Here is a 20,231-nt window from a genome sequence, read left to right as displayed (position 1 = left end):
TTGTTTGAGCTCTGCCTCAGCGTGCAGAACGTCCATGTGTTATTATGAACCACAAAACCAATGGAAGGGACCTTTACACTGTCTATAATTTACCTGTAGGTAATTATAACTGATTACGATCATGTTAAGCTGTTCGCTAAAGAGTACAGCTTCTAGCTGTTCTTGATAATGAATTACAACCATTTTGGTTATATTCTAATAATAATCGGAAATAATTTAACCTTTTTCAAACATTAGAGAATTTAGCGTATTCTCCATCGAAATTAAGAAGTTTTGACCTCCACAAACGTATATGACATATTGTAAAAACTAATCAGTCTAATTTCACCTTTTTCGGAAAACACTGCAAATGTGTTTCTATCGCTTGGCTCAGACAATTTTGTATAACAGATTAGAATAGTATGTTGTATCTATCATTTTCCTAATACACCATTTATAATATATTCAATTGTCTGAATTCTTGAGAAAAGATATTGAATAAATTGTTTGGAAAGTTATTTATTCAAGTACATTCTGTATTGATAATAAAGCTATATATTTTCGATACTACCATCCATCCCCAAAATACATATACTAAATACCATGACAGACATACGCACATATAATACATATGTACGCGTATACACACACACACAGAGTGACACACACATACATACATACATACATACATACATACATACACACACACACACATACATACATACATACATACACACACACACACACACACACACACACACACACACACACACATACATACATACATACATACATACATACATACATACATACATACATACATACATACATACATACATACATACATACATACATACATACATACATACATACATAATTATCCATTAAGGAGACGATAAAAACTGTATTGTAGGGTGTTAGAAATTACATTACACTCAATTTGTGACAATACTTTCATCAATCAGTTCAAGGTTTATTTGATATAAATCTGAATACTAAAATATTTACAATAATATAAAAACAATCGATCATCGTTTCAACAATGAACACTGACAGAAAACAAAATTACTCAGCCACGCGAACCAAATCATTAACATTATTATGGGATTTATATTAGTAAGTAACATTTACATTTGTTTATCGGTATGTGAAATCGTTTCACTACCCATCAAAAATGTACAATTATGTATTGAATTGCCAATGACAACAGGTGTACGCATGCAACAAATATTACATTTGCTCATAACGTTCTTTTCAACGTACGAAAATGTCTCCCATTAATATTATTTGTCCTAGAACTGTTACTAGAAATTTATCTATTTTTAAAAACCAAGTCGAGTCCAATCTTATCAAAAATAATCTTTATACAAGTACCAACTTAGGCTACGTAAATGTAAATCAATAGATGTACAAGGGCACAAACAGAGTTTAAATGTTTTCTTGAGCGTGATTGTTGATACACATTTAAATGGTACTCACAGTATTCTTAACAACAGCTTACAATTGACTGAACTCAAACCAGGTATTAATTTAGTTATAACTTATAGACAATCCAATGACATAATTTATTATGTTTAACGTATAACTACAAACATGTGGAATTGAGGAAATGCCTACTATGCAGTTGAAGACAACTGTATTTCACAGAAGGCATACATTAACATCAACATTACACAACAATGGTTTCATCGAGGTTTTATGTAAATAGTTTTCCACCTGAATAAAAAAAATTAAATGTGTACGTGTGTGTATGCACGCCTACGTTCAAGGAGAATCGTACTAGAGTACGTACATGCGTTCGAACACTACTCGGGAACGCTGTGTTCGAATGTTGAATATGTGTAATAAGAGCTAGACGAAGTGCATAGAGGTGTAGATGCCATCTAAACACCGCCAATTCTTTAATTGCCGTAAGTGTACAGTAATGTGCAATTTTTCTTACAGTCTGTGGCTTAACATAACTGTTGGTTGAGGGTCTATGCTGATATGAACGGACATGAATTCAATACACAAATGTTATAAGTTTGAAAATGGGAAGACAACTTGACCATTATCTCCGATGGTGTGTATCTTATTTAAACTTCTGATCATATTTATTATCTCTTCACTAACTGCTTTAGACCATTTCCAGTGAGGTCTATGCCCACCCTCTTCAAACACAACAACACGATGGAGTTTATTGTCTACAGTAAAAAGGAAAGAATGAGCTATTAGGCACAGATTTACAACACATACAAAGTTGACATATAATGATGATGAATATCAATCAATCAAAAGAATTTGTACAACGCCAAAATCGCAATACGTAATGTTATACGGTAGATCATTGTTTATAGAAAGCTTTTGTGAACAGGCGCGTCTTGATCCTTGAATGTATTGAGAGTAGGTGATGAACGAAGTTCATATGGCTGGCCAGTACCATATATACTACTGGTGGTGGTGGTGGTGGTGAACACTTACCTGTCACTCCTTGTAGGTTACAGCGGATTCCATTCTGGTTATATCTTATTGTATTTTCTTCCCCCATTCCAAGTATTTGTATAACTTCATGTGAAATATCTGGTCTAATGAACACGTCATCTTCACAGTATATAAAGAGTACTGGTAATTTACGTTTGGCAATTTGATTAATATCCTTGTGAAACTACGGTAGAGAAATGAGACGTTAATACCATCAAAATATGGAGAAAACACACACATACACTCTCTCTCTCTCTCTCTCTCTCTCTCTCTCTCTCTCTCTCTCTCTCTCTCTCTCTCTCTCTCTCACACACACACACACACACACATACACACACACACATGCATGCATGCATACATACCTGTTTGAAATCCATTTGAGAAGCTTCACATATACTGTGGACATTTGATATTGGCGTCTTTCCCATCAAACCTATTTGTTTATATGCAACTTTAACAAAAGTAAGAACTACATCTCGTATTATTGGAATTTTCACAGCAGTGTTCAGTAAAAAACTAAAACATTTCATGTGCCATCGATGTACATAATCGGGCAGAATCCTGTAAAGACATAAAATTAATATTTCAGTATGAAGTCGTATAAATTCCTGGAATCTAGACTTCAATCTTAATTGGACATAGTTGCGTAATATATAGCTTGGACCATATGATATAACTAAGCGTATAAATTGTGTGTGTACAGACAGACAGACAGACAGACAGACAGACAGACAGACACCACTAGATAATTGCGACCCATTTTCACGATTTCGATTTACGAGAGCGGCGTCTTTAATTTGAGTTTATCTGGTCATTGTATTTCAAAGATGTACTGCGGTCTCCTAGCCAAAGCTATTTCAGTTCAGTAGTTTTCATTATGGCCGTTACTCACCCTTGTGTATAGTGCATCGTCACACCGGGACCACAAAGAAAACCCACTGATTGGATGATATCTAAGTCAGCTGCCACGTGACCTGCTAAATGAGAACCAAGTGAGTGACCAAGAAGCATGTGTATTCTGAAATACAAAGTAAAATAATCAAGTAATTAATTAATTACAAATAAATAAATAAATAAATAAATAAATAGATCAATGAATAAGTAAATAGATAAATAATTTCATTGATTGATTTAATAAATAAATTGCAATCAATCAATCAATCAATCAAACAAACAGACAGACAGACAGACAGACAGACAGACAGACAGACAGACAGACAGACAGACAGACAGAAAACATCAATTAAAATGTTTATTAGTCTAGCTGCCCGACCCTAACCCTCTATTGTCTATTCTTATTTCAGTATAAAATGTTTGTTTTCTGAAAATTTAAATCCACAAATTATTCGAGTTGATCATTTCAAATTTGCTTACCTTTCCAACTTCAGTTCTCTCGTTAAACCTTTAATGAGTTCCACTTTGTGTTCAGGAGAAAAATTAAAAACCCCTTTATCATCAACTTCAGTATAGCCCATACCTAAAAGAGAACGTAGTCAATCAATCAATCAACCAACCAATCAATTAATCAATCAAATCAATCAATCAATCAACCAACCAACCAACCAACCGACCAACCAACTAACCAATCAATCAATCAATCAATCAATCAATCAATCAATCGATCAATCAATCAAACCTTCTTTACAGCGGGTAGCCCAATTGGCTGAAGCTAATCTTCCCCGGGCCCTTTGGATATTAAAAAGACAGGAGATATAAAATACAAAGCACAAATCTATACAGTGCGAGAACAATATTGTCGACAGACACTGGTAGATACTTCTCGACGTGGAGCTTATCTGAGTGAAATTTTAAACGTGTTCATTCTGTGAATGATTTTCGTAATAACTTCTTACATTTTGTCTGGTTTCTAACTCGTAAAAGTTAGAGTAATATTTTTGTTCTAGTAAATGGTGGCGTTTTCAGTAGGTAGTAATGAGGATGGATTTATTTTTTCCCCCCAATATTGTTAGATACACATAACTTATGTCCCTTGGGGACTGGAAATTACAGGGGCTGAGGAACGGTGTTTTTTGGGGGAGGGTCAATATTTTTCATGAAAGTTTTAGTTTATCAAACCGTCCTATATGATCATAGAACTATAACCCGGGGTTCTACTTCCATGATATGATGCATGTACTTTATATCATCAATGTCTGTACCAAATTATATTAATTTGAAGCGTGCACTTCAGATATAGCCTAACTATTATGCAAATGGTGATAGTATACTACATGAACTTTGCAGATTACCCTGACTGAACTTTGTGACTTTGACGTTAAGTTACACCGTGGAGGGTCAAAGGTTACACACGCGATACAATCGGTGTACAGTGCTTTATATATACTCAGACCACTCAGACCATTAGTGGTCTGTGTTATATTTCACATCGTGCATTAACCTACATGACTTTACATGTGATAGTACAGCCATAGATGTAATAGTGCTCACACAGATCAATGTGTGTTTCTTTATAAAATTGTATTACTCTACGTGTAAAAGTGTGTCGACAGTCAGTAACTATATCTATAACCAGCGTAACATGTTAGGATTTAGTGGGATCATATGCTATTATGCACAGGGAGAAGTATTGCTTGTGTTGTTTTCCCAAAGGAAATATCGTTGTTTTCAGGAAAATATCACACGAATCCTGCTACTATAAATGCACACTCTATACAAGAAAACTTTGTTCTTTCCAAACGGTTGGGGAAATATATTCAAGTCAATCAGCCGTTATGTGAATTTCGCTTTTGTACACTTCCTTGATATAAGTAAATAACTGAGTGAGTTAACCTACCAGGTAAATTCGGCAAAATGAGTCTTAAACCAGCTGCTGTTAGTGGTTGAAATAGTGTATGATATGACCTGTATGTAGCCGGTGAACCGTGTAGACACATGATGACAGGACCATCTCTTGGTCCGATATCCGCATACGACACATTAAAGGTTGTCTCTAACACATGAACGTCTATTCGCTTTAACGAATTTGTTGTTGGGTCCTCGCCTCTGTAAACAGATGTCATGTTTCCGTTATGGGTCAATGGTCCGGTGTAGAATAGCTGCAGTGACAGAGCTTGAAGAATGCGAGCTGACATTATGCAAATTATGCTAATTTCCCCTGGACTGAACTTTAACCAGGGATCACAAAGTTCAAAGAGCATCAAACTCAAAAACGTATCAGAATAATAGAATAGTATAGCATAGTATATTTCATTTGACATGAAATAATACTAAAACAAAATACATTATCTATAGTCAAAAACAACATACAGAACTAGAAACAAGAAAAACAAAAATATTAGATACAGACATACATATAAATATATTAAAGCTGTACAGTACTGCGGGGCTATATTTACACTTAGTAAATCACTAAAAAGTTTAGGAATTTTCCGCCCGATAGCAAATACATGTTTACTATTAATAACATCGCCGTCTAACCACTGGTATGACGCAAGAACACATCTATGGACCATGAAACATGTACCACCCACCCCCACCCCACCCCATCCCCATTGCAAGGTATTGCAACAGTAGCCTAGAATCCATGCGGATGGGCAGTTCAAATTTAAGTTTTCCCCCTCAAGGGGAAACTAAAATTTAAAATCCTCATCCGCATGGATTCCAGGCTATAGCAACAGTGGAAAGTGATAAAATTGTAGCCACCACTTCTTACTATTCATACAAGCCTTTGCACAGAGGCTCTATTTTGTTACTTAATCAGCTATAAACCCAACTTGTGAGGATAAATCATGTACTTGGGGTATCTGGCCAGAGGTTAGGGAGTGTCCATTTTTAAATTTAGGTTGATTTTCTTCTCATATTGGTGACCCCTCTCCTCGATTGAAAATAATGACTACAACGAGAATAGAAGAACCCCCTTTATTTCTCAGGGTTTTGATGACCCCTACACACACACACACACACACACACACACACACACACACACACACACACACACACACACACACACACAAACACACACACATACACACACATACATACAATACACACACGTACGTACGTGTGTACGTACATACATACATACATACATACATACATACATACATACATACAATACACACACATACATACATACATACATACATACATACATACATACATACATACATACATACATACATACAATACACACAACATACATACATACATACATACATACATACATACATACATACATACATACATACATACATACACACATACACACACACACACACACACACACACACTCGAGAGAGAGAGCAGTTTTAAAGTTATACGATAGAAATGTGTAATTGGCTATTTAAAATTCAAGTTGGTTATTAAAATAGTCAATATCGGAATATATATTACGATGCAGTTATTGCCATTTTTACTCAAATGCATATCTTCATTCTAAAACACATTTTCGATTTCATATTGACTTCCGTCAGTAATGTAGGTAAGGTTAGCTATAGCTGAAACAAAATAGATAGTTTGTCGGATAATGTATATGACCATAGACTGGTCAAGAAAGCGCAAGTTGCCTAGCAACTGCTAAGGTGTAGGAGGTGGATGGCTCCCCCTCCCACTAGCACTGGGTGACAGATATTTTATTATATTGAGATACAAAAAGACGTATTCTGTCACCATATTCTTTGCACGATCTGAAATTACTATTAAGTTGGTAACAATTAAAGACCACTTCATGCACGTATTAATGTATGTGATACGAAAATGGTTTCAATATTCATTGCACAATTAACAGTTATGAACATCGACACTTGGTTATGGCAAGCCGTTCATATCAGGCCAAAAGTATTATTTTATTTTAGCTATAGTATTTTATATGTTTCGTAGTTGCAAACTAATTTTAACCGTTTAGGTGTTGTTTTTCGATGGAATCCACACTTTTATTCCATGTTAACATTATTTAATTCATTTATTTGAGATTATTGTTTTATTTTTCAAACCACATTTTTTAAGGATTATATATAATTGAAAGTTTTTTATTTTTTAACTTTTTTTTTCATTTTTTTTCAACTTTTTTTTGGCCGAGTCTGCTGACATGCGCCGGTCACGAGCACGTCGTGCACTTTCTACCTTTACATCGGGTACCGAGATCTTCGTTCGAACGTTGGGGAATAACTTGGATTACATCATTACACTGTTCGTCATTATAAATTATAACGAGGAACCACCTTAGAATAAGCAACAACACAGGTTGAAGCTTCATGCCAAGTTTTCTGTTATTCGTGACACTATGTAAAAATGTTAGGTCTTTCACACACAAAAGCTGTTAATGATATAAGTTTAAAATGTCGACAGCGAATGTATGTATAACAAATATTAACGAACTTTAATTGAATACACAAATATTGTCAGTTTGATGAGGACGGCAAGACATCTTGACCATTTTCTCTAATGGCGTGAGAGTCGTTTAAGGTTGTGACCATATTTATTATCTCTTCACTAACTGCTTTAGACCATTTCCAGTGAGGTCTATGCCCACCCTCTTCAAACACAACAACACGATGGAGTTTACTATCTACAGTAAAAAAAGAAAGAATTAAAAATGGTTTCATGATGACATTACAGTGTTGCAATTGGTGTTGACGTTTTTATGTTATTATTGATAATAGTACAGATTGACAGTTACGGTTGTGGTGCCACAATGATGGCGATGATGACGACGACGACGACGACGACGACGACGACGACCATGGTGGCGGCTGTGTTGGTAGTGGTGATGATGATGATGATGATGATGATGATGATGATGATGATGATGATGATGATGATGATGATGATGATGATGATACATACCAGTCACTCCTTGCAGGTTACAGCGGGTTCCATTCTGGTTATATCTTATTGTATTTTCTTCCCCCATTCCAAGTATTTGTATAACTTCATGTGAAATATCTGGTCTAATGAACACGTCATCTTCACAGTATATAAAGAGTACTGGTAATTTACGTTTGGCAATTTGATTAATATCCTTGTGAAACTACGGTAGAAAGACAGTATATTAAAATATGTAAATATGTATTAAACTCGTGTGTATGTGTGCCTGTGTTTGTGTCTGTCTGTCTGTCTGTCTGTCTGTCTGTCTCTCATATGTACAACCATCCACACAGACACATACATACATACATACATATACATACATACATACATACATACATACATACATACATACATACCTGTTTGAAATTCTTTTGAGAACGTTCGTATATACTGTGGACATTTGACATTGGTGTTTTTCCCATCAAACCAATGTGTTTATATGCAATACTAACAAATGTAAGAACGACATTTCGTAATATTGTGATTTTCACAGCAATGTTCAGTAAAAAACTCAAGAATTTCGTTGGCCATAGATGTACATAATCGGGCAAAATCCTGTAGAGACATAAAAGTAACATTTCAATTAAACTTATTTTAGTTCCAAGTCGTAGAAATTCTTAGAATGTATTCTGAAATCATTGTTGCTTAATCTAGATCTAAATCTCATTCATTTTTAACTGGAAATACTTCCATAAGGCAGTGATCTGTTAATGTGGCCATTGGGGAGTCAGCTTATTGCTGAATAGTTTTATTGCATTCTAAATACTGTCTTTGCTCGCGTTCGAGGACGGGCCCATCTTTGATGTTGGCAAGGTCAATGATGTAAGAGCCCTGGACTGTTACACGGTCAAGTGTCAGTGATATAGTAAGAGGATAATTAATGGGCCGTGTGTTAATTTGTCCGCAGATAACAGCTGATCATAAAAACTGATCTTGGCAAATTATGGACAGGAATGTTGGTTAGGTGGTCAATACGTAAATTAACTGGGGTAGCTAAAGGTACTGTGTTTGGACCGGGTCAGGGTATCGACGATTTTTACACGCACTTTACAAAATGACAGGTACAGATTTAGGCGTGGTAGCACACATGTTTACAGTCTTAGGCTTGGCAGCACATGTGTTTACGGGTTGGTGACATTTTAACAGTTGACAAGGTGGGGACAGTGTTAAAGAAATGCTTAACAAGAATTGTGGACAGTTTCATTCATGGGTTAAAGCGTTTGCAGACCTTCTCTTTGTATAAATAATGTCTATTAAATGAAATTGAGAGCACGGTTGAAACAATGGAGACGAGTGGGAGAGGGGTATAACTGGTATTATGTTACTTGATATATATCAGTGAATCCCTCTATTACGTAAACTCATCATACAAAACAATGATACATTAATTCTTTGCAAGGCGTCAGTCTAGTGATTTTACCATAAGACGTCAGCTTATCTTTTTATCATAAGGTAACACTGTCATCACTAATAGTCATATGTACACTTCTTTTTATATATACATAAATAATATTCAGAACTTTTAACAGGTGAACAAATGAGGTATTTTGTCCACAAGAATATATGTTGGCAGATTTTAAAGTATATGCTTTGACATCTTATGATTACATGTGCATACTACATTGCTCTATGACCATGACATGACCATGTTGACCACTCCACTACAAAGTGACCTGTGAAGAAAAAAGAAGTTTTTATATAGAATTTGTTTATTAACATGACAATGCACACATCCACACCAGGGTTAGTAACAGAGCTAAGGGAGAAAATGCCGACCTTCTCGGAGGGTAAAAAACGAATTGGGCTATAACTTTAATTACTATTTGTTAAAGTACGACTTCTTGCCAGGTTAATGGCTTTTACACTGAACTTTTGGGATTATGCGGGATTGGATTTTTATAGTGTTGACATGATAATGGGTAAGTGCACTCTGTTACTTAACAAATGTTGATGTTCTAGGAAAAACCTAAAAACTCATCGAATTCGAAGTACAACTTCGTTATTAAAGTACAGGTCCTCGGCCACTTACTGTTTTTAACGGAACACGTTTGGGTAACCAATACATTATGTTGTTCACAGATACAGACGGGTTACTCAAATTATGAGCCTCACTAAATGTGTCCTGTTAAAAACAGTAAATGGCTTCTGGCCTGTACTATAACTATCAGTTATATTAAGCTCATAGTAACATTATTTCACTCTTGTAAGCAAATTGGAGACATATATCTGGTTTCCATTTAGGGAAAGACCTTAAAAGGTTACTAGTTTTCATTGGGCTAAAGGATCACAAACTAATGCTAATGACCTATTATCAACAACGATGTTGATGTTACTGACTTAAACACTAACAATGATATAAGGAAATTAAGGGTGTCCTAAATACATTTTTCTATGGTATTTTGTTATTTTTGGTATTTTTGGTAATTACTAAATTGAAGTGTGTGTGTGGGGGGGGGGGGTTCAGACCATTTTCATAGAGCTGTGGTCAGAAGGTGAAGGATGTGAAAACATAATATGCAGCTCCCTCCCCAGCCCGTATTAACTGATCACTGCTTAATACAGTACTTTATTTGATGTAACTGCTGACCCTAAACTTTATTTTACATATTGTCTCGCAAGACATGGTGGCTGTAGATCAACTTATGAAAAAAACAATATAAAACTTTTTTTCCAATCTGTAATTGCTGTACATCTGATGAGAAGAAACCAATAACACAGAGAATATATGGAAAACAACGGCAAACATAAGTATACCTGAACTAGACACTTAAATAAAAAAAATATTTAAAAAAAATAAAATCTACTACCCAACCTATTCAAAAATTGAGCGTAATCGGAACCACACTTTTTTTTGTTAGGCCTAAAGAAAATTTGACATTGTCTGAGATTGATTATCAAATTGGATTGTTATCTACATCCCATTCAAAGACCTTTCAATATTTGTCATTTAGTCTTTTACAATGTTACTCACCCATGTCTATAATGCACACCATTACCACAAAGAAACCCCACTGACTGGACGACATTTAAATCAGCCGCTATGTGACCAGCTAAATGAGAACCAAGTGAGTGACCAACAACCAAGTCTATTCTGAAATAGATAGTAATATGGATCAAAATAAATAGATAAACACACACACACACACACACGCGCGCGCGCGCGCACGCATGGACTGACGGACTTACGTACGTACGTACGTACGTACGTACATACATACATACATACATACATACATACATACATACATACATACATACATACATACATACATACATACATACATACATACATATACATACATATACATACATACATGCGTACTATATAGTAGCCATGCTAAGAAATTACATATCCTGTAATTGTAGAAATTTCTGTTTTCTGAAATTTTAATTCCTCTACAAATTATTCGAGTTTATCATTCTAAATTTACTTACCTTTCCAACTTCAGTTCTCTAGTTAAACCTTTAATGAGTTCCACTTTGTGTTCAGGAGAAAAATTAAAAACCCCTTTATCATCAACTTCAGTATAACCCATACCTACAGGAAACGTGGCGGTACATTTCATTAATTAGTAATGCATTGCAATACAATACAATACAATACAATACAATACAATACAATACAATACAATACAATACAATACAATACAATACAATACAATACAATACAATACAATACAATACAATACAGTACAGTACAATACAATACAATACAATACAATACAATACAATACAATACAATACAATACCGAACCATATCATACCATACCAAACAATATAATTCAAAGCAGTGCAACAATACTATAGCATACCATAATACCATGCTATGCCGTGCAATACAATACAATACAATACAATACAATACAATACAATACAATACAATACAATACAATACAATACAATACAATACAATACAATACAATACAATACAATACAATGCAATGCAATGCAATGCAATGCAATGCAAAACCATACCATACCATACCATACCATACCATACCATACCACACAATATCATACCATACCATGCAATGCAATGCAATGCAATGCAATGCAAGCAACACCATACCATTTCATACCATGCAAAGAATACATACCATACCATACCATACCATACAATATCATACCATACCGTGCAATGCAATGCAAGCAATACAATACCATACCATCCCATCCCAAACCATAATACCATTCCATACCATGCCATGCAATGCAATGCAAGCAATACCATACCATACCATACCATACCATACCATACCATACCATACCATGCCATACAATACAATACCATACCATACCATGCCATACAATACAATACCATACCAGACCATGCCATGCCATACCATGCAATGCAATGCAATGCAAATATCATGTAATGTAATACAATACAATACAATACAATACAATACAATACAACACAACACAACACAATACAATACAATACAATACAATACAATACAATACAATACAATACAATACAATACAATACAATACAATACAATACAATACAATACAAAATAAATAAATATGACGCACTACGATATAATACAATACAATACGAGTGTAATACAGTGCAATCAATATGATGCAAGACAATGTAATTATGCAAAGCAAGACAACACAAGACAAGGCAACACAACACAACACAACACAACACAACACAACACAACACAACACAACACAACCACACTGTGCATTACACGCCTCTACACGTGTCAACTACATAATATCGCACAAGATTCCATAGACATGTCCATTCTTTATATAAAGTATGTTGTCTGCTGTAATATCTGGCTTATAGTATATAATTCGATGACATGAGTAAATAACTGAGTGAGTTAACCTACCAGGTAAATTCGGCAAAATGAGTCTTAAACCAGCTGCTGTTAGTGGTTGAAATAGTGTATGATATGACCTGTATGTAGCCGGTGAACCGTGTAGACACATGATGACAGGGCCATCTCTTGGTCCGATATCCGCATACGACACATTAAAGGTTGTCTCTAACACATGAACGTCTATTCGCGTTAACGAATTTGTTGTTGGGTCCTCGCCTCTGTAAACAGATGTCATGTTTCCGTTATTTTATGGGTCGATTGTTTCTGGTCCGGTGAGGTGGGACGGCTGCAATATTAAAGATATATGAAGAATCTAAATGCCAGCTAATTCCTAGCGTTATGTAAATGCTAGCTTTATGCATATTTCCCCTGACATGAACTTTGGCCTGAGACAGCAAAGTTCAAAGAGCCACTGAGCATCAAGCTGAACTTACTAGAGTATCAGAGTATACTGTACTGAATAAAACTAGTTATTGGGTATTATGAAAAGTTTGGAATTTTCACCGATAGCATATATATATATATATATATATATATATATATATATATATATATATATATATATATATATATATATATATATATATATATATATATATATATATATATATATATATATATATATATATATATATATATATATATATATATATATATATAGTTTTGGTAGTACTGGAACTCTTTCTTGGGTGTAACTCGGAGTTTCACGCATATTGCGATCATCAGACACTCTGACACCCAAGAAAGAGTTCCAGTACTACCAAAACTATTACGCTCTGCCACTGCGGTATAGAGCACTGTCTTAGCAGATTGATACTCACCGAGGTATATATATATATATATATATATATATATATATATATATATATATATATATATATATATATATATATATATATATATATATATATATATATATATATATATATATATATATATATGTTTTGAAAATTTGAACCAAATTATATGCTATAGACCCTACAGAACTGTTTCGTGACGTGCGTAGTCCTCACTCATCAGGGGTAGCCCTGATGAGTGAGGACTACGCACCTCACGAAACAGTTCTGTAGGGTCTATAGCATATAATTTGGTTCAAATTTTCAAAACCTATATATAATTCGCTCTACTACCCGTATTGAGCACTTTTATGTGGTTTTATCTACATCCAGTCAATTATATATATATATATATATATATATATATATATATATATATATATATATATATATATATATATATATATATATATATATATATATATATATATATATATATATATATAGTTTTGGTAGTACTGGAACTCTTTCTTGGGTGTAACTCGGAGTTTCACGCATATTGCGATCATCAGACACTCTGAGGCCTACTCTCTGGGTGTGCTGTATATATAGAGTGTAGACAATAGAAATACCATCACTATTGTCTGTGTCGGTGGGTAGGTGTTGTATGTGTGGAGGTGTTGGTTGTTAAACTAAACCCGTTAACTAACGGAATATCAAAGCCCAACATGTAACAACCCGCCAACACTTACTTGTCCGCACCCAATAACCCACACAATAACAACCAACACCTCCACACATACAACACCTACCCACCGACACAGACAATAGTGATGGTATTTCTATTGTCTACACTCTATATATACAGCACACCCAGAGAGTAGGCCTCAGAGTGTCTGATGATCGCAATATGCGTGAAACTCCGAGTTACACCCAAGAAAGAGTTCCAGTACTACCAAAACTATTACGCTCTGCCACTGCGGTATAGAGCACTGTCTTAGCAGATTGATACTCACCGAGTTACATACGCTCCTCCTCCAAGTCGAGCACTCTACTCAACCAGCTACCAGACCCAGAATGGAACAGCCACGAAAGGTAAACCTGAACTACTCTCTAAAAAACATTCCCCTCCCACCTTCGAACACTTACACAAAAAAATTCATCGAAAAAACTGAAAGCGTCATCCGGAGAATGCGATGGAAGGCATTCTTTTTTCTCAAAAAACAATCAGGCGAAAACGATAGCACCACTACAAAAACAAATTTCGGTTTCAATAGCAAAAGATGCCCGCCACAAATCGACGAACTTCGACCATTCGAGAATGATATGTTAAAACTCATAGAAGACATCAAATTCCGTAAAGTCAATGACCCGTTCCAAACCACACTTAGAAACGATGTTAGAAAAATCAAAAACTCCCGCGAAATGATCATCCCAGCCGATAAAACCAGAAACCTGTACCTCCTTCAAAAAGATCAATACAACAAACTCCTTAGAGATAATATAACCAAACACTACAAACCCGCCAGCGATAGAGCCTACAACAGCATTAACGCAGAAGCAAAAAGTATAGCACAAAAACTCGATTTAGACGATAGGACTGAAATACTCGCCAAGAAAGAAGCTTTTATAACGTTAAAAGACCATAAAGACAATTTCGAACACAGTTTACCTTGCAGACTAATCAACCCCGCAAAAAGCGAGATAGGCATTATTAGCAAAAAAATACTTGACACCATCCTCCAAAACATAAGACCCATAGTCGCCGTCAACCAATGGAAAAATTCTATGTCAGTCATCGAATGGTTCAAGAACTTACAGGACAAAAACAAACACACTTTCGCCTGCTTCGACATATGCGACTTTTACCCATCCATAACCGAAAAATTGTTATTAGAATCGCTCAAATTTGCCGGCCAATACACCACCATATCAGATGAAGACAAACAAATTATCATGCACGCGCGGAAATCTCTCCTCTTTGATAAAACCAAACCATGGGTAAAAAAGAATAGCAATGGATCATTTGACGTCACAATGGGAAGCAACGACGGGGCCGAAATATGCGAACTGGTCGGAATATTCATACTACACAAATTAGCCAAAAAATACGGTAAAGAAAACATAGGTCTATATAGGGACGACGGACTCGCCGCCTTCAAGAACATCACCGGAAGTAAATCAGAAAGTATCAGAAAAGACATAACTAAAACCTTCAAAGCCATGGGGTTAAAAATAACCATACTCACCAATCTGAAAACCGTCAACTTTCTAGACATAACGCTCAACCTCAACAACGGTAAATATTACCCTTACAGGAAACCCAACGACAACCCCATGTACATACACACGCAGTCTAACCACCCACCCAGCATCATCAAGAACATATCGTCAGCCATCGGCCGTAGAATTTCCGACATATCATCCGACGAACACATCTTCAACCAGGCAGCCCCACTGTACCAAAATGCACTAAAAACCAGCGGCCACAACGAGAACATCACGTACACCAGCACCCCGACGCAGAAAAACAAGAAAAACAGAAATAGAAACACCATCTGGTTTAACCCACCATACAGCAAAAACGTAGCCACCAATGTAGGCAAACGATTCCTCAACCTAATCACAAAACACTTCCCAGCAGACTCTAAGTTACACAAAATATTCAACAGAAACAATGTCAAAGTCAGTTATAGCTGCATGCCAAACATGGCTACCATAATCAAAGCGCATAACGCCACCATCTCCAACAGCGAAACTAAACCCACTCAAAAACCCTGTAATTGCAGACAGAAAGACACCTGCCCTCTGAACGGCGAATGCCAAACGGAAAACATCGTATACCAAGCCACCGTCCACGGAAAACAAACAAAAGTATATATCGGTCTAACAGAGAACAACTTCAAGCAGAGATACGCCAACCACAAACAGTCATTCAAACATGAAAAACACGAAAACAGCACAGAACTATCAAAACACATTTGGAAACTGAAAAGAAACAATGAACCCTTTTCCGTATCCTGGTCCATCAACAAGAAAGCCCAAGCATACACCAATAAAACAAAACGATGCAACCTGTGTTTAACCGAAAAACTAACTATTATTAAAGCAGACAAAAGCTCCACACTAAACAAAAGAACTGAGTTGATATCCAAATGCCGACACGAGAATAAGTTTTATTTGTCCAACTTCAATAGAGCATCTATCACCTAAACTAAACCCGTTAACTAACGGAATATCAAAGCCCAACATGTAACAACCCGCCAGATTGATACTCACCGAGTTATATATATATATATATATATATATATATATATATATATATATATATATATATATATATATATATATATATATATATATATATATATATATATATATATATATATATATATATATATATATATATGCTTTCATTTCTATTACATTGTGAATGAAACCCGAGATTAACAGCCAGAAATATTCATAATAGTTAGTGAATAGTAGTTATAAGTACATCTTTGTAGTATGCAGATATTAGTATTGCGTTTTGTGGTATCAAACTTACATTGCTTGAATCAAACATGAACTGCTAATAACAATGCCGGTTATAGGGTTAGGGGAATGGGGCATGAAGTACAATTACCAGTCCTGCCTGTCATTTGCCAGTGAGGAATATCTCTATGTGTAATGTACAATGTATATATAATGTATTTCCTTGTTTATCCCAATCGGGATAAAACACCTTTGAATTAAATTGTTGATATATAAATAGGTACTATCACTGGTTTATCCCGATCATCCCAATTGGGATCAAAGGTATATAATTATTTCAGATAAAATACTCTTCAAACGCGTGTACTGACAAATTGGCCCGAGAGCTCAAAGGTCATTTATCCCTATCGAGATACAGAAATTTATCCCGATTGGGATAACTATCCCGTTTGGAATACTTACCAAATCGGGATAAACGTTTATTCCTATGGGGGGGGGGGGGGTATTCCTGACTTTTTCCAATCAGCTGAACATAACCACATCTAGAAGTCGGTCGTCAGTAATAGTGAGGCACAGTCACTTGCTGGCAAATATTCTATTCAAGGTTGACGCGAGTACTAAACATTCATGTTATTAGATATTACGTATTTACAAATATTCAAAAATATTATCACCAGTCTCTGCTTCTGAAAACGGTATCGTTTCAGATGCAGAGACTGGTTGTGGTATTTCTTGAAAAACCAGAATAAACGTGTATACAGTTGTTGTCTTCTGCTATTCTTTATCTAGTTTACAAGGACTGGTATAATTTTTACGACTAAAAATGTCATATTTCGCATACTACTTCTCTATAAATTCTACTTCATAGTTTCTTTGTCTTTCGGCCGTTCGTAGATAGATTGCCCACTACTCGTCAAGAATGAGGGAAACAATTTACTTTTATATTAACTTTTCTCAGCCCTAATCCAGAGCTTGATTTAAACAGTCGCTTGTGTTGTTAAATGTCTAGAAAATTACAAGATCTCTGATATATATGTGTAATGAAATCTGACTTTTTTCCAGACTGTGGTTCATAGATCACACAATTAACAAAACAATAACGATTAAAGTTAAAGATCAAAGGATAGTCGTGTTTAATAATGTGTTTAAAAGGTAGTTTATTGTTCTTTTCATTGGGATATTGTCATTCAGATCAATTGCTCTAAATACAATATTCAACACTCCGATCCTAGGCCACTGCCTGGACCCAACATAGCAAATCGACAATCTCTTGGTCATCTACACTTTAAAAGAACATACAAATCATCATTAATTAAACATATGCTACTTATGGTACTATTTAAGTATTTCTCATATCATGATCTTCATCTTGGTCATAGACGCTGTCATTGGCTAGAACGGGGTCACGTAAAATTCTAACAAAAGTGATGTTGCCCTATGACGTCAAATCGAACGTCTGCACATGCATGTGCATTCTATCATAGACCTTCCACCAACGTGGAGGGTCTGTGATTCTATGCATAACAAGTGGTTGTTCATAAGTACAACCCCATGTTTAGCCATGCCACATAACTGGTACACAGAATAATCGGCAGTTACTACAAACGAACAGTAAAATTCTAGTGCTGTAAGCTTATCAGTCTTTTTCAAAACTTTTTCAACTGCTTGATTGTATCAACATTTTTGAAATGGTAATATTTTTATCAGTGGTAACACGGCTCATTTTGACAACCCAACTTTGACATTTTTTGGTGTAATAAAATAAATAGCACATGATTGGCACGGTAATACCACGATTCATTGCCTACCCTTGGGCTCGTGGTCATGACTGTAATATTGATGATAGCCTAGCCTTTAGCTTGGGCATCATCAATATTAGTCATGACCACCACCCCTCGGGTACATTAAAGTATATTGCTTGACAAATTATAAGATTATTTGCGAGTGTTAGAAAAGCTATATATTAAATCAATGTTGCTGTTCAATAAAAGTCACCCAACCAGCATCCCTGTTCATGATAGTTAATATGCAAAGTTCATTTCTCATTATATACAAGTAATTCAACAATTATCAGTGGACAACTGGGTTTCATTAACTACCACCCTTCTATCTCACCTATACTTGATATTTTTAATAACAGACAGCCTCTATGGCAACATGCATGAGTTTTTAAACAAATCAATCTTCAGTTACAAGGACTGAAACAATACACTTTCAGGCAAAAATAAGTTATTGCTCATTATTAGATGGACAACATGTAATCACTGTCATTCCCAGAATTTATATTTTATTGAGGCATTCTAGAGAAAATGTTCGATAAAGTTAAGAAATACTTAAGGTTGTAGCTGTAAATCACACATGTACTTCACATGCCAATTAGGGGCGAGATCAATAGTTCAATGTATGCTAAAAACTAAATTCTTTTACTTTGAGAATGGGGAGGGGGGGGGGGGGTTACACCAATTAAGTTCTCATCCTACAAAATCGATTTACTTTTAATTCATGTTTTGTACCCCTAAATACAGATATTTCCTTTTTAAAATGTCAAATTAAGAAAAGGAAGAATTTTTGCTATATTAAATGCATGGCACTAAAATAATGTTAAGTGTCAGCAAAAGAACTATTTTTTTTTACTCACTACATACTGGCTTTATATTCATAGCACTACATACTACATACTAATATGAGATTGATTGTCCGGTTTGAAGAAATTTTCAATTTTGGCCAATTTAGTTGGGGGGGGGGGGGAGTTCTGAGGCCTAAGTATAAGAATTTAGGGTTTTTTATCCTACGTTGAACTATTGATATCACCCTTTATTGACATGCTTGGTTGGTAAATTGTTACCAATCATATGCACAAAATTTACATGTAATA

The 20,231-nt window shown here is 35.2% G+C and overlaps 1 protein-coding gene and 1 long non-coding RNA gene across 2 annotated transcripts; both read right to left on the bottom strand.

The window, feature by feature from the left end:
* Positions 1 to 1,995: 1,995 nt before the first annotated feature.
* On the bottom strand, positions 1,996 to 5,459 carry LOC144448224 (2-hydroxy-6-oxononadienedioate/2-hydroxy-6-oxononatrienedioate hydrolase-like). The gene is made up of 6 exons (XM_078138378.1): positions 5,234 to 5,459; positions 3,814 to 3,916; positions 3,332 to 3,457; positions 2,802 to 3,000; positions 2,440 to 2,623; positions 1,996 to 2,162 (listed from the first exon to the last, which is right to left on the bottom strand). The coding sequence occupies exons 1-6, from the start codon at positions 5,457 to 5,459 to the stop codon at positions 1,996 to 1,998; spliced, it is 1,005 nt and encodes a 334-aa protein (XP_077994504.1).
* A 3,234-nt stretch (positions 5,460 to 8,693) lies between these two features.
* LOC144447991 (uncharacterized) lies at positions 8,694 to 11,807 on the bottom strand. Its single transcript, XR_013482075.1, has 3 exons — positions 11,704 to 11,807; positions 11,240 to 11,359; positions 8,694 to 8,823 (listed from the first exon to the last, which is right to left on the bottom strand). It is a non-coding gene; the product is annotated as an uncharacterized LOC144447991 (long non-coding RNA).
* Between the last annotated feature and the right edge of the window lie 8,424 nt (positions 11,808 to 20,231).

This window comes from Glandiceps talaboti, chromosome 17 (assembly GCF_964340395.1).
Source record: "Glandiceps talaboti chromosome 17, keGlaTala1.1, whole genome shotgun sequence".
Taxonomy (NCBI): domain Eukaryota; kingdom Metazoa; phylum Hemichordata; class Enteropneusta; family Spengelidae; genus Glandiceps; species Glandiceps talaboti.
Note: the sequence above shows the minus strand (reverse complement) of the source record. Positions and strands in the feature narration are given on the sequence as shown.

Coding starts and splice junctions, on each gene's coding strand:
- LOC144448224 (XM_078138378.1), bottom strand. CDS start 5,459: ATGACATCTGTTTACAGAGGCGAGGACCCAACAACAAATTCGTTAAAG. Junction 3,458..3,813: donor AGAGAACTGAAGTTGGAAAG/GTAAGCAAATTT, acceptor TTTGTATTTCAG/AATACACATGCTTCTTGGTC. Junction 2,624..2,801: donor CTCAAATGGATTTCAAACAG/GTATGTATGCAT, acceptor TCTCTACCGTAG/TTTCACAAGGATATTAATCA.